The sequence below is a fragment of the Dendrobates tinctorius genome, unplaced genomic scaffold, assembly GCF_039654945.1.
Source record: "Dendrobates tinctorius isolate UK_male_01 unplaced genomic scaffold, ASM3965494v1 ptg000116l, whole genome shotgun sequence".
Lineage (NCBI taxonomy): Eukaryota > Metazoa > Chordata > Amphibia > Anura > Dendrobatidae > Dendrobates > Dendrobates tinctorius.
In genome coordinates this window covers 7,723,534-7,739,804 of record NW_027361784.1, presented here as the reverse complement: position 1 = coordinate 7,739,804, position 16,271 = coordinate 7,723,534, and the positions used below count along the sequence as shown (strand labels likewise).

The window sequence follows — 16,271 nt, the reverse complement described above, 5'->3', positions numbered from 1 at the left end:
TTTAGAAGTCATTAACAAGCTATTGTTTGCGCAGACATGAACTGTCCATATATTGCAGTGAATGTATAGCCATCAGGAACTTTTCCTTGCACTTTTGTGGTTTGTTTGGAGTATCCTGCTAAGGCAGATTCTACTTGTAAAGGTGTTAGCTGTATGATACAACCTCTTTAATGATCAACTAAAGAGATTTCTAATGGGCAAGGATGGTTAAGGATGCACCGTTTGGGTGTTTCCTGACCACCTCAGCAGTTGACCCTAGATCCGCCACCTCCCATCTACATGGGACTCTGTCCATCTTCCACTGCACTCCAAAGGACACAATAAGTCCAGAAGCCCCTTTTCCAGACCATAGGCTCCAAACGCCACAAGAGCATCTGCTGGGGAAACCCAGTAGGGATGCCCATTGCTTTGAACGACTGGTACCTGCTTCCTCTAGCAGCCCGCTACACCTGAACTTGACTTTTTCACTGCACTTCTAAAACTACCCCACTATCAGGGCATGCCCACCTTTTATTAAGGCTAGTTCCCACCCACTGGGCTGATTCCTTTATTAACTATGTCCTATCCAAAAGACTAAACCTTAGGTCCCAAGCCTGTATCCTACGCTGTTGATAAACCACTTAACTATATGAACCATACCTATGCGATCCCAAAGCTCATGATTAACCTGCAGAGTACACTACTCACATTATACATTAACACCTTACATTACTTACATTATCTGCATTGCCATAACCCATTATATAAGACTCACATCACTATTCACTTTACATGTAAAACCACATGACACTGTACACATGGCACAATTGTTGTTTCAGGGGTAGGAACGCAGCAGAACAGTCCATCATTATTACACATGGATTGACAAGATGTTTATACAAAATTTTTAACCATAGATTTTTATCGAAAAATAAACTGATTAGGTCGTTTGCCTTTATAAATGTATAAATAGATGTAATCCAAAGAGTGCCGATGTGAATACTTTAGCGCCTGATTTACAGCTCCAAGATGATTTTTTTAATTCTGCCAGGTACTGCTGCAGCTTGCCACAGTTCATTTCTAGAGAATCACCGGCCAGAAATTACCTAAACTCCTGTAACGTTCTGCTCTACTACCTTCTGGGAGCACTTACAGTGTAATTACTACTGCGCCGCGCCAGAAATAGCATTTTACAATGTCAAGTCAAACCGATGGACTGACAATGTAATGCAGGACACATAGGTCCTCCAGAGTGGGAGACGCTTTTTGTAACCCCTCTATACTCTGGCCAAAAGATGAGGATCCCTAACAAAGGTTACCCATTCTCGGAAAGTTTCTGCAGCATATCCTGAGGATACCGCAGGTAAGTTGCAGAGGCTAAAGTGAACCAAAATGAATATTATGATGCAAATTTGATGAGGAACATGAAGATTAATCCCTTCCTCAGGGACGTCTATGATAACTCTACATCCTGTTCGGACTTCATATACGACAATGATGACTTATCACATCTTTACTAGAGGCTGAGTGTACAGGGCACTAGAGAAACGACCAATGTCGGACTGGGGTGCCAAAGGCCCACCAGTAACCAACTCCAGGGACCCAATTTTCAACTACATGCAAATGTGACATCATTTTTAATCACAGATTTATATAACAATGATCTGGTAGATTGGTAAATGAATAAGATGCCGCCTTTGTCTATACATAGTGATTCATATGTATTGTGTCAAATACTGCTCACATAAGAGGATGCTGGCCCACTCTTGTACAGCGGCCCACCAGAGAATTCCCTGTTTTTCTGTGGGCCAGTCCAAACCTGGAAATGACTTTATCTCAGAGGAGCCAGGAAAGATGGCTTTTTTGTTTCATTTTTATTTTTAATTTTTTGAAAACTTATTTTTCCTCCATCCTGGACTGCGATTATCTTTGTTTATTTTTGGGATGATCTTTACCTCCAGCAACTCAATGAGAATTATTTGCAACAATTCCCCAATCATCAGTTCCCAATATAAATTGACATGCTGTTGATTAAAAAAAAATCTCCATTGTCAATCTCTGCATGTTGGACTTTTTCAACCTTTTGGATGACACTTTTTCAAAGCTCGTCCACTTTGCTGCACCTGTGTTCTACTGTAGATTTACCATCTGAAAGTCTGGATGGAAAATGGGCATCAGTTCTGTTACACGTGAACGTACTCATAGGGTATATTGCATTCAGTATTCTAAAACCTACAACTCATTTATACCATGTGCTAAAGGGGTTCTCCAGGCTTGCGGGCCAAGTCTGCAGACATGTGAATCCTCGCAGCGTGCACAGTGCACGCTGTCAGGATTCTCCAGTGCTGGTGCTGGGAGAGGGCAGTTATGCGATTTTCATGTGTGCAGTCACTTGTCAACTAGACATGTGCGGATATATGTGCAGATATCACATATCATACGTGTAGTCGCATGACCGCCCATCGCGACACCGGAGAATCCTAAGAGCTCGCATTGTGCGCGGTGTGAGGATTCACAATTCTGAAGTCATATAACATGATTGCAAACATGAGCCCCAAGCCTGGACAAGCCTTTTAAGATTTAAACCATGTTCCCACATTTAGAAGTGCACACTTCATTTTTTCCTCATGTTTCTGCATCAAAATATTCATTAACAAACTGCTTATTTTATTTCATTTTTGTTGTATTTTTATGCATTTTTTATGCAGAATTGATGCAGTACCTGTTAAAATGTGTTTCTTTTGTTAGTGTAAAAACACTACTATTTTGCACTTCAAAACTCAATTGTGTTTTTTCAGGTTCCCTATAGAGTTCTATGAACCAAAAAATGTAGAGTTCTGCAGAGTCTTTACATGCACTGCTGTCGTGAATTTTCATGAAATCACATCCACTTAAACTTGTTTGAATGTTCAAAAATTGTAGTTTTTCAACACAAAAAAAAATTTCAGAGGAAAAAATGCAATGTGCTTAAGCTAGTATTGACAACATGGCCTAAGTCTGAAAAACAACAGGTAAAATAGATGGATGGATCGATACATAGATAGATAGATAGATAGATAGATAGATGATAATAGATAGATAATAGATACATAGATACCTAGATAGATAGTTAGATGATAGATAGATAGATAATAGATAGATGATAGTGGGTCGCCCTCCCAGGGCTGCGGGGTTACTCGGTACCGGGCCGGTCTCGTCGGGTGGTATGTCACAGCAGTGGTGACCCGGTCCGTGGCCCTGGGCGCCCAAGTAATGGCGGGATAATGCTTATGGTGGAATGTAGTTAATGGAATAGTTCGTGACCCCACCTGTGGTGTTCGGCAAGTGAGATGTTAGGCCGACGCTGCATGCAGATCCTCTGGGACAGATGGTATGGTGCAGCAGTGATGTTATAGCCCTCCACAGGCAGGGCTATCGTCCCAGGGCAGAATAGGTGAAGTGACACTTAGATGGTGTAGTGTCCGGCGCAGGGGATGCAGCAATGCCAAGCAGGCGGACGCAGGAAGGAATGGAGGACACCAGGGCATGTAGTTCCAAAGCTTTACTCACAGTCTGTAGTGCCCGCTTCCGTGCCGTGTCCTCCGGGTCAGGGACTCAGTCAACCTCCAGGCAAGATGGAATGCTCCCTTCCAACACTCTGCCAACTTATGTACCTTTTCTGAACGTTTCCTCTATAGCGCCTTTAAGTGTGAAGATCTCCTAGTACTGAGTTACACTGGAGTTCCTCCTATCAGATGTTCCCAAGAACTCTACTTGTACGGCAGACAGCTGTAGCCTATTCAGGGACACCTTACTCCTGAGTCCCAACTCTGTATCCGATTTGCTGTTGTGCCCCAAGTCTTAGATGGGAGTAGTGCATTTACAGCCCACTACTCCACCGGTGTCTGCTGCAGAACCATTAGTCTCCATACAACCTCGGAGACCGGGCCCCGGCCTTGCGCTTAGAACTTCTAGGCAGGGTTCTCTCCTAACCCACGTTCTCTGTGTTCCCTCTTCTCCTACGTTCCGTACTTGTCTTTCTTTCCTATTTAAGCTCAGGCTTCAGTTCAATGTCTTTGTCCTTCTTTCCCGTTCCCGTGCCAGCAGACCCGGGTCACTCAGGCTTGCTGCAGCACTCCTTCCTCCATCCCTCTTCCAGGGATCTCCTTCCCTCAGACTCTCCCATCTGACTGTCTTTCAGACTGACTTGTCCTGTAATCCTAAACCTTCCCACTCTTTTATGTATCATCAACTCCACCCACCTCCCAGCACGTTTAGTGTTCCGAGCAGGGAACCACCAAAGGTGCTCTGCTTCTCTCTAAGCAAGGAGCCGCAATGTGGTTTTGCTGAACTACTCTATTGTGTGGGGTGCGAGTGTTGGAGTGTGGTTAGGAGTTCCCATCTTACCTGGATGGTGCAGTACCTCTGTGGCGACTGAGCCTCAGGGGCGCCACAATAGATTAATAGATGATAGATAGATGATAAATTAATACATAATAGATAAATAGATAGATAGATAGATAGATAGATAGATAGATAGATAATGATTAACTATGGTTATAATGAGAGGTACAGTAGGAGGAGCAGCTCTGGAGCACAAAACGCTGCACCAAAAGTTATATTGTCACAGGCTGACCTGTCCAACGAATGAGGAATACACATACATATAAAATAAATCATAATGACCTTGTAAAAAAATCATTAAAATATTTAGTAGTCAGAAGATAAATGTGTGCTTTCTCCCTCTTTGTCTCTAGGGGTTTGGAAGTCCATCTGGTGAATTTTGGCTGGGGAATGAGTTTATATTCGCAATTACCAGTCAGAGGCAGTACTCGCTGAGGATTGACTTAATGGACTGGGAAGGCAATCCCGCACATTCACAGTATGACAGATTCCACATAGGAAATGAAAAACAGAATTACAGGTAAGAAGCGTGATGGTGTGACCCAGTCATATATCAATCCAGAAAACTGCTCAAAGTGCTCACAAAATGACTCCAATAAAATAGGAACCCTCAGGAGGAATGACACATACAGGATAGAAATTCATTACATGTAACATGACATAATTCACAGGATAAAGAGATTGTACGGCAGCAATTAGAGAGCGGAGCGGAGAAAAAGCTGCACATCCTAATGACATCACATAGGTATTTATATCGGCAGAGCAGTAGAAGAGGGAGAAAAGTCAATTGTACCTCCCTCTGATGGTGATATTATGGTATATCCTTTCATTAGATGTTTAAATAAATATAATTTTCCGTTTTAAAATATTTTCTTAGATACATATGTCGCATTCAACATTTTAAAGGGTCTTTCCTGGACTTTGAAGGTTTATCCGTTGCTGTTACGATATTCTTTGGTGGCCAGATGTACACAGTGTGTGGAGTAGGAACAACGGCTATTCTGGCGGCTCTTTACACTGTGTACATCCAGCAGCAATGGGTACTGCAAATTGCTGATTGTGGGGGAGAGGCTGCTGGGTGTCTAGCCTCACTGATAAGTCCTTCAAACCCCTTTAACTGCTGAGATGCTGCACTTTTAAAAGTTTGTCCACCCTCACTCCCTGTCTGCTTCCCTAGATCTGTAAGCAACCCCTCCCTTCTTCCTCTTTCTCTCTATGTCTGCCATGTTATAAGGCTCATGTTTTTACATCTCTGGATCAGAATAGTCTTTTTACCTACTATAATTGTGCATAACTACAAGAACTCAGCTTGAAAAAGTAAGTCTTCTTCTGTAATCGTCATGTGCCTCTGCAGTTGAATCAAGCTATCTGATGAAATCTTTTTGTGTGAGCACTGGTACCTAGAGACATCCACAGGAAGAGTCTCAAGCACCCTACACTCGCAGCCTAGTTATGGAGGCAGAATAAGTCAGATTTACATGGCCTGATATAAAACTTTTTCTTTCCATCTTCTCAAAATATGTGATAATCGGATCACACTGTGATCAAGGTATGATCAGAGTTTGATTAGTGTGATAAGCATAATCGGCCAGATTCTTTTGGATGAGAGAAAATATGGTGGTGTGACTCTGGCCTTACAGTACAGTTATCAGAGCTGTGTCATGTCATGTCAAGGTCTTTTATACATAGTACACAGAGACATGAGGGATTTATGCTCTCTTTTCTCTATGTAGCACACATTCAGAAGCATCAGCATGGGAATGTTATACAGGAGTAATGAGCAGTGTGGTTGTGACTCCAGCTCTGCACTGTGTGCAGAATTATTATGTAAGTGAGTATTTTGATAACATCCTCATTTTTATGCAGATTAGTTGTTCTTTAGGCTACTCCCCCTCATTAGATAATTACACATCACCTAATCTACTTCATCCAATAAGCATTCAAGTTTAAACAACTTGGAGTTGGAAAATATGCAAATCCTCTTCTAAGAGCTATAACATTTTAATTTTTCTGTTAACATCCCCATGTGAGGGCTTTTTTGTGGCAAAAAAATCTAATAGGGATAAAATGGAAAAATAAATGGAATTCCGACATTGTTTTGGGGGTTTTGTTTTTACAGCTTTAATTATGAGGTAAAACAGGATTATCCAGGTCAGTGCAATTATGGTGATTGCAAACTTGCGTCAATTTTTTTCTATATTTAAGTGGTGAAAAAAAATCAGAATTTTGTAAAAAAATATATATATACAGTATATATTTGATTTGTGTTTCTCTTTCCTGATACACATAAAATATTTCTTTTTATCCGTTGGCAGCTTGCTTTTTGCGTGTTAAGATGAACATTATATTCATTTTTATTTGGGGTACTTAAGACTTTTTGATCACTTTTTATTACTTTTTTAGGGTATGTGGTGACCAAAAAAATGCAATTCAACTGTTTAAATTTTTTTTAACTTTTCAGCGCTTACCATGCGGGTTAACTATTTTTTACATCAGACATTTATGGCTGCATCAATACTGATTGTTTATTGTTTTTTTTCCTTTCTTAATTTTTAATTTTTCCTTTTTTATTAAATTTTACATCAATTTTTAGTTCCCATTGCTAGTTTAAACATGCAATTGTTTGATCTCTTGTATTATATACTGCAATTACAGCATGTGGGAAAAATCATGGAGCTATGGAGCTCAAGACGGTATGTGCATGTCACAGATTGACAGCAGCATCTAAATGGTTAACAGCCGCACACAACGCTACATTCATCTCTAGCCGCTGCTGTAAGGACACAAATGCCGGCCATGTAATATCTAACATGCATGGAGAAATCAAAGTTCCTCAGCCTCCACCAAATGAGCAAATCCCTGCCCTGGATGATTGTGTCCTAACTCAAGAAGAGGTAATGGTTAGACATTCACATATTTTGGGTGATTTTTCTCTTTGGAGAGAGGTGAAACACTTGCTCATGACCTTAGTGATTCCCTGACCTGTGGCCTCTTGTCTTACTGCTCTACAAGCCTCTTCATAGTGTCAGACATGACTACATGAATTGGTGCTTAAAAGGACCAAGCCGTCAAGTTCCCCAAGTCTTTATTTACCATCCCCTTTACTTATCTGATCCTAAGTCCTTTCATCGAGGTATCAAGTAACAGTCACTTGAAAACCAATAAGCCATTTCCCTCGTGACGGGTTTACATCTCCCCTTTAATAATGTCGACTTTAAAGACAATTTATTCTCCAACCTATTCTCATACATAATGACTTTCCCTTGTGAAAAGGTTTCTATAGGGACCCAAATCTCTTGCCTTCTATGAAAGAGCAATTTTTTTCCTCTTCTCATGCCTAAAGCTCTAATGGTTTCTAAAATGATGGTTTTAAGAAATCATGGCACGTCCGGAACCTGGATGTGAATTTCTAAATATCTGCTCCTTTTGAACGAGATTTCTTTTTTTCTGGCTGGTTGCTAAGAAACTGCTGTAAAGAATCTTTGGGGGTTATCGGTGCAAATAAGATGGTTGTAAAGCTGACAGCTTTGTGATTATGGTGGTCCCATGTTCACTGCTAATGTCATGCTACTGACTATCAAACATGTGCAATATGGATGTCTCGCCCCGAATGAGGGTTATTAAATTATATTAGGAAAACTTAACTAGGCTGGTTAGGTCTGTGTAATCTGTTTTTAGGTTTCTTTGTTTCACCCCTATGCAACTTTTCCATTTCTGTGGGTAGCTTGGTCCTGGAATTGTCACTTTCAGCAACCACAGTGCGATCATTGTGTCCCATAGTCACCCAGGTTATAAAGCAGTTGTTACACACATGCGCCAATCCATTTTTATTTTCTTTTGCTCTGCGTTGGGCTTTGCAAGTAGCCTGGCATGCTCCCATGTTTTGTATTTCCTGGGCCTATATAAGGCCTCCCAAGATGCACATGTGGCGCCCCTGAGGCTCAGTCGCCACAGAGGTACTGCACCTTCTCCTAAGGTGTAGTGCCCCATCAACTAGGTAAGTTGGGAACTCCTTTCCACACTCCAACACCTGCACCCACACACAGGATAGTTCAGCAATGGACCAGATTGCGGCTTCATGCTTAGAGGATAGCAGAGCACCTTTCGTGGGTCCTTGCTTCGTAACACGAGATGTGCAGGGAGGTGGGTGGATTTGAGATATATAAAAGAGTGGGAAGGTTTAGAATTACAGGTCAGTCAAACGGGGAGTCTGAGATAGAGAGAGAGCAGGCTAACAGGAGGTCAGCCTGACGGGAGGTCAAGGCGGAGGAAGACAGTCGGTCAGGAGAGGCTGAGGACTGGTCTTAGTGGAACGAGCTCCCTAGGAGAGGAAGAGAGGAAGGAGTGCTGCAGCTGTCTCTGTGATCTGAGTCAGCTGGCACTGGAAAGGAACAGAAGGAGAAAGACATAGAACTGCAACCTAAGCTTCCATAAGAGAGAGAAGGAACAACGCGGAACGAAGGAGTAGGAGAACAGAGAGGAGATGTGGGTTGGAAGAGGAACCCTGCCTATAGGTTCTCAGCGCAAGGCCGGGGCCCAGTCCCCGAGGTTGTATCGACACTTATGGTTCTGCAGCAGACACCGGTGGAGTAGTTGGCTGTAAATGCACTACTCCCATCTAAGACTTGGGGCACAACAGCAACTGAATAGAGAGCCAGGACTCCGGAGAAGGGAGTCACCGATAGAGGCTACAGCTGTCTGTCATACAAGTAGAGTTGTTAGGAACATCTCACAGGAGGAACTTCAGAGTACCATAGTACTGGAGCTCTTCACACTAAAGGCGCAATAGAGGAGTCGTTCAGGAAAGGTACATGTTGGCGGAGTGTTGGAGAGGAGAAGCCTGACTTGCCCGGGAGGTTGATTGAGTCTCTGCCCAGGAGGACACGGCATGGAAGCGGGCACCAGTGGTTACCAAGAACTGTGAGTAAAGTGTTGAAACTACAAGCCCTGGTATCCTCCATTCCTTTGTGCGCCAAAACCGTCAGCACCGCTACATCTGGGTACCAACATTCCTCACACTGCCTGCGCCTATACACTGCCCTGGGGTTACAGCTTCACCTTTGGGGAGCTATACCATCTATGCTGCAACACACCATCAGCCCCAGAGGATCTGCACGCAGCGTTGGCTTAACATCTTGCTTGCCAAACACCACAGGTGGCGTCACGAACTATTCACCATTAACTACATATACCGCCATTGAAATTGGGCGCCCAGGGCCACGGTCCAGGTCACCGCTGCTGTGACACGCATCCCACCGACACCGGCCCGGTACCGAGTACCCCTCAGCCCTGGGACGGGGCGACCCACACACCTGTGTCTTGGTATTGCTCTAAAGGGCTCGTTACACTAAGTGATATCGCTAGCAATATCGCTATAACGTCACTGGGTTTTATGACGTAGCAGCAATATTGCTAGCGATATCGCTATGTCTGATACTTACCTCCGGCCTGCTCCCCCTGCTGATTATTGCTGATCGCGCGAGAATGTCCTGGGCCGTTTCTCGTCGGCCACTTCCTGCTGGGCTTCCTGCTGGTGGCGACGTGCGATGCATGGACGCGGGCGGGAGGATGTCAGGATCGCCTTGTCTGACAGGTAAGTAGCAACCCCCAACCGTTGCTATGTCGCTGGTGAGATCTGCCTATTTGGCAGCTCACTAGTGATCACTTAGCGATGCACCAGCGATCCTGACCGGGTCATATAATGGTCGGGATCGCTGGTGCATCGCTAAGTATAACGGTACCCTAAGACTTGATAGTTACTCATTTTGTTGCCTGTGCACAGTTCCAGTCCACAGTCATCAGGATGTCTCCTGGCTGTCTGTGGCTCCCTGTCTATGTGCTACTTGTCTGTGGTTTCCAGTAACATCTAACCTGTCACTGGAGGACCTCACCTGATTGTCAGCGGCTTCAAGTAAACTTGCTAGGGGTCATCACCATACCTGACTGCAAATTCTAGTATCGCTACCTACTTGTCTGCGGACTCCAATATTGCATCCTGCCTGCAGTTTTCAGGGTGTTTTCCTGATTGTTTGTGGCTTCTGAGTTATACAGACTTTCTAGTTTTCTCAGGAGTTCTGTCTGCTACCTGACCCTGAACTTCTATGACCCATTCTACATGTCCGCCTGTAATTTTCAGGATGTCTTCCAGGCTGTTTGTGGTTTCCATGATATTACACTCTCTTGTAGTTCTGGAGTTTTATCTGCTACCTGTCAATGAGTGTAAGCTCGTTTGGGTAGTGGGGTCCTCTCTTTCCAGTAGAGTGTAAGCTCTCATGGTCAGTGGGGTCCTCTCTCTTTCCTGTAGAGTGTAAGCTCTTATAGTCAGTGGGGTCATCTCTCTCTCTCTCCTATAGAGTGTAAGTTCTTTTGAACAGTGAGGTCCTCTCTCTTCTGTAAGCTTTTCTGGTCAGTGGGGTCCACTTCATCATTCTCCTTTAGAGTGTCAGCTCTTATGGTCAGCAGGCTCCTCTCTCTCTCCTGTAGAGTGTAAGCGCTTATGGTCAGCAGGCTCCTCTCTCTCTCCGGTAGAGTGTAAGCTCTTATGGTCAGTGGGATCCTCTATTTCTGTAGAGTGTAAGCTCTTATGGTCAGTGGGATCCTCATTCTCCTGTAGAGAGTAAGCTCTTATGGTCAGTGGGGTCCTCTCTCCTGTAGAGTGTAAGCTCTTATGGTCAGCAGGGTCCTCTCTCCTGTAGAGTGTAAGCTCTTATGGTCAGCGGGGTCCTCTCTCTCTCCTGTAGAGTGTAAGCTCTTATGATCAGCAGGGTCCTCTCTCCTGTAGAGTGTAAGCTCTTATGGTCAGTGGGATCCTCATTCTCCTGTAGAGTGTAAGCTCTTATGGTCAGTGGGGTCCTCTCTCCTGTAGAGTGTAAGCTCTTATGGTCAGCAGGGTCCTCTCTCCTGTAGAGTGTAAGCTCTTTTGGTCAGTGGGGTCCTCTCCTTCTCCTCTGTAGAGTGTAAGCTCTTATGGTCAGTGAGATCTTCTTTCTCCTGAAGAGTGTAAGCTCTTATGGTCAGTGGGATCCTCATTCTCCTGTAGAGTGCAAGCTCTTATGGTCAGTGGGGTCCTCTCTCCTGTAGAGTGTAAGCTCTTATGGTCAGCAGGGTCCTCTCTCCTGTAGAGTGTAAGCTCTTTTGGTCAGTGGTATCCTCTCTCTCCTGTAGAATGTAAGCTCTTATGGTCAGTGGGATCCTCTCTCTCCTGTAGAATGTAAGCTCTTATGGTCAGTGGGATCCTCTTTCTCCTGTAGAGTGGGGTCCTCTCTTCTGTAGTGTGTAAGCTCTTATAGTCAGCGAGGTCCTCTATCTCTATCTCTCTTTCTCCTGTAGAGTGTAAGCTCTTATGGTCAGCGGGGTTCTCTCTCTCATCTCCCAAGTTGTATTTTGCAGGTTTTCCAATATTGAGATTTGTGTGAATTAATATGCCGCAAATCAAATTTGGGGGGAAAATTTGGTGAAATTTGCAAACTCAAATTTCAACAGATCTGCTAATCTCTACAGTCTATATATATGTAAGAAATATTAACAATGTCCTAATCATTTTCTTTATATCTTAAAATTTTTGTTTTGATATCGGTGTTAGGGACTTATCTAAAAGACATGGAACATCCACAATATATTGACACAGATGTCCTGGCATCTATATAAATACCAGTGTATGTAAATATGCCCACCACTCTTCTGAGCCTCTTCTATGGTTCCCGTCCATTGATGCCAGTAGACAGAGTATTTATTCTGGAGCCGTTTCCTCAATATTTGTATTATTTTTACATAGAAGTATTTATTTTAATTTCTAATGGGCATTAACTCAAAAGACTAAAGTTTGGATAAACAATTTCCTCCAACTTATCACAATAAACCCTTCATATAACATCTTTTCTGAAGGTTACGAAGTTGACCCGAAAAATGTTTCTTTATGAACTCACGCTGTTTGCTACATGACCGTTTTCCTGTTATTAGAATTTATTTGCTGTGATTTTCCATTAGTTGTTATAAAAATCTCAGGATTAAAACTGAAGTATTTGTTTTAAGGCCAAGTGAAGCATTATGAAACTCGGGTCCTGATCAAGCTATCAAATGTGTTCTAAATCTGATATGTTGTTATATTGTGGTGTTAAATTTGTGGGGCAACACCATGTACAGGGGCACTTACACTAAATGTCTCAAGAACACTCTTAGAGTGAACCTTTGGTCAAAAATTAACGTCACAGTGACCTTAGAATCTCATGTGTGGCTAAATGGGCGGCATGTAGGCTCAGTGGATAGCAGTGCAGCCTCTATCTCTCTTTCAAATCTTTCAAATCCCACCAAGGACAACATCTGCAAGGAGTTTGTATTTTCTCCTCGTGTTTGCGTGGGTTTCCTTCGGGTTCCACGGTTCCACACTCCAAAACTTTACTGATAGGGAATCTAGATTGTGAGCCCCATCAGGGACAGTGATGATAACGTGTGCAAACTGTAAAGCACTGCGGAATATGTTAGCGCTATATGAAAATAAAGATTATTATAATTACCTTTCTAGGCTTGGCTATTTGTTTGCTAATACTTCAAAAGACGTTTTGATAGGGAATTTAGATTGTGAGCCCCAATGGGGACAGTGATAATCATGTAAAGCGCAGTGGGATATGATGGCGCTATATAAGTGAGCATAATATATCAGTAATGTTCCCATCAGTCTTTCTTTCCACAAGTCTGCAATCTCACATTATAAATATCACTCCTGCTTTCCATCTTCACACGAATACACCTCTACCTGTTGCTTAATGGGGTTGTACAGAGAAAATAATTTATCACCGATACACAAGTGGTGGACGTCCACCGATCTGGAGGTTAGGACTGTTTTATCCTTGGTAGAAACGAACAGCAGTATGCATTCCACTGTTATGATTGTATAACAACTCACAAGGAAAAATAGGTAAAACATTAAAAAAAACTACAACTGACCCAGTCGGTTCCTGTACAGACTAAAGATTCTGACCCTACAATCCCGAGTCGTTTCTACATGGGCTGGAATAGCGCTAACAACAGACTAAATGATGACAGCTCGGACCTATGCCACCTGAAAGGCCGTCTAGCACTTTGCATTCCTCTTAAGGAATCAAAGGGCAGAGTAGAGTGCACTTTACCTACAAACGGGAAAAAATTGCTGAGATAGAAAGAAATCTGAGTTAAAACAAACCACTAAATACAAAATGAAAAGATAAGGTATGCTTTGCTAGAGAGTATGCTGCCTTTTTCCTAAACAAGAAACAGAAGATAAATGCCGAGTGAAAAGCACAATCAGTAAACAGCAATTGCACAAAAAGAGGACTTGAAAATCCTCCAAAAATTCAAAAATACAGCAAAAAAGGCAGAGATGGGGAAATGCACGGGGGTAATAGGGGATACACGTACTACTCCCCTACTCATAAGACATACTCGCAAATCGATCTTCAGTTAACAAAAACCAATTCACTCCCTACTGTTCTTTATACCCGTCATGTACATTCAGCCTGGTCCGATCATGACGCCACTATGTCAGTTTTTAAGTTTGATGTCGTTACGTTTAGACTTTACAAATGGCGACTTAACGAATTCCTGTTGACTGACCCCATATTCACTTCCACCATCAAACATGACATCTCTAAATACTTTGAAACTAATACCACGGCAGACTCATCACCTGGAATGGTGTGGATGGCACACAAAAAGTTTATTACTGGCACTTTGATCAAATTAGCAGCTCATAAAAAAGAGCCAGAAATAAAACTCAAACTAAATTGGAAATTAAGGTTGCCAAATTGGAATTAGCAAGCCTACTATCTACATCCCTTTTTCTCTCCAAACAAATTCAAGAGACTAAGATGCAGTTGGATGCTATCCTTACCACAAAAACGGAAAGAGCTTTAACCTGGTCCATAGCCACATTTTACAAATACGCCAACAAATCTAGTAAAATGTTAGCACACAACTTACAAAAGAGAGAGTTACTCAATTCTATCTTTTCAATTAAAAACCTGACAGGACATGTATCCACCCACCCTGATAACATATATATTACATTTTATAATTATTACCAGAGACTTTATTCCGCTCCACAACCACCAGCTTCTCCAGCTATGCATAAATTTTTACATGATCTTCACCTGCCTAAAATCTCTGAATCCATGGCCCAACAACTTTATTCAGATATATCTGAAGAAGAGATAACTTTGACGATCAAAAACCTAAAAAAAGGCAAAGCCCTGGGTCCTGATGGCCTAATGGCGATATATTACAAAAAATTTAGTGAAAGCCTCATACCCCACATCAAAAACATTTGCAATTCTCTACTAACCTGTTCCCAGATGTCTATGTAGCTCATATTACTGTCATACCTAAACCTGAAAGAGACCATCTCTTGACTAAAAATTATAGACCCATCTCAATACTAAATGTAAATTTGAAAATCTTTACATCAATTATCACTAGTAGATTAAAAGACCTACTGCCATCTCTTGTTCACCATGACCAAGTTGGATTCATACCTGGTAGACAAGCTCCTGACAACATTAGACGAAACCTCAATATCATACACTCAGCACACTCACGCAAAAAGCAACTTCTACTTTTAGCTTTAGATATAGAAAAAGCCTTTGACTCGCTTTCATGGCCCTACCTGTTGTGAGTTCATTTTCCCCTTCACTACTGAGGCCTGAGGAACTCCCTCTTCTGGTAAAGAAAGGTAGTGAGCCTGATTATCAAACACCTGAGTCTGATGATGATGACTGGCTGAGTGGAGTTACTGACTGGATATAAGGCTGCCGACGCCCTTCTGCCCTGCGGGTGATTTCTCTGTGGGATCCTTGGAGACCAGTCTGAATTCCTGCTCCTCTAAAGCTAAGTTTTCTGCTCAGCTTTTTGCATTTGTGCTTAGACTTTGTTTTGCTTTGTTTTTCTGGATTTCTGCCATTCCCTGCTGGGGTGTGCTGAATTCCTTTAGCTCTGTCTTCTGAAAATACCTGAGTGCTGATTTAGTTTTTGAAGCCTAGCTGCTTCAGGGTCTTTTTCATATCAGCTTGTTGGCTTATGTCTTTGATAGGGTTTTGGCAGATTGCAGACAGCAACCTTCCTTTCCTGTTCTGTTTAGCTAGCTTGGGCCCCATCGTTTGCTCAGCCTATCTTTCTATCTGTGTGAGTGTTTTTTCATCTTGCTTCACCGTCATTATTAGAGTTGAGCGAAACGGGTCGAAAAAATTCAAAAGTCGCCGACTTTTGGCAAAGTCGGGTTTCATGAAACGAAACCCGACCCTAGGATGAGGTCGGCCACGAGGTCGGCGACTTACGCGACAAAGTCGCGTTTCAAAAGTTTGTTTTGCGCTCTTTTTCAGCCAATCAGGATCCACGGACACTGTGGGCAACGTGATGACCTAGGCACGGGTCACCACCATCTTTCAGAAGGGCATGCAAGTGATTGGCTTGCTTTGGTGGGCGTCACAGGGGGTATAAAAGGGCGTGCACGCCGACCGCCATCTTACTTCTGCCGATCTTATTATAGGGAGAGGTTGCTGCTGATTCTGTAGGGAGAGCGTTAGGCAGGGAAGAAGACAAAAAAACTGCTTCTGCTGCTAGCGATTTGGCCTGCACAACACACAAGTCACTGTGTGTGCAGTGCAAGGGGAGGCTATATTGTGGTGTATCAGTGGTGTTGGTTGTTGGGCTGCCTTTTAAGGCTTCCTGACACGCTGGCATTGCTGTTTACCCACTGCTCCGCAAACTGCTTTTTTAAAAGCAATCCAATCTCCCTTATCCTCTAGTCACTTTTGTCACAGCTGTGCCATCGAGCCTGTCACATAGCGCTCAGATATCAGTGGGCCTCACACAATCCACAAGTGTCCAGTGTCCAAAAGTGTGCGCAGAGATTCAAAATCTCCATTATCCTCTCGTCACTT

At 43.0% G+C, this 16,271-nt stretch overlaps 1 protein-coding gene across 1 annotated transcript in view; it reads left to right on the top strand.

Annotated features, from left to right (window-relative positions):
• Positions 1–16,271, top strand: part of ANGPT1 (angiopoietin 1) — a 445,617-nt gene that overhangs the window by 341,150 nt on the left and 88,196 nt on the right. Inside the window, exon 7 of the mRNA XM_073590180.1 lies at positions 4,716–4,882. Within this exon, the coding sequence (XP_073446281.1) occupies positions 4,716–4,882 (167 nt within the window). The remainder of the gene's footprint in view (positions 1–4,715; positions 4,883–16,271) is intronic.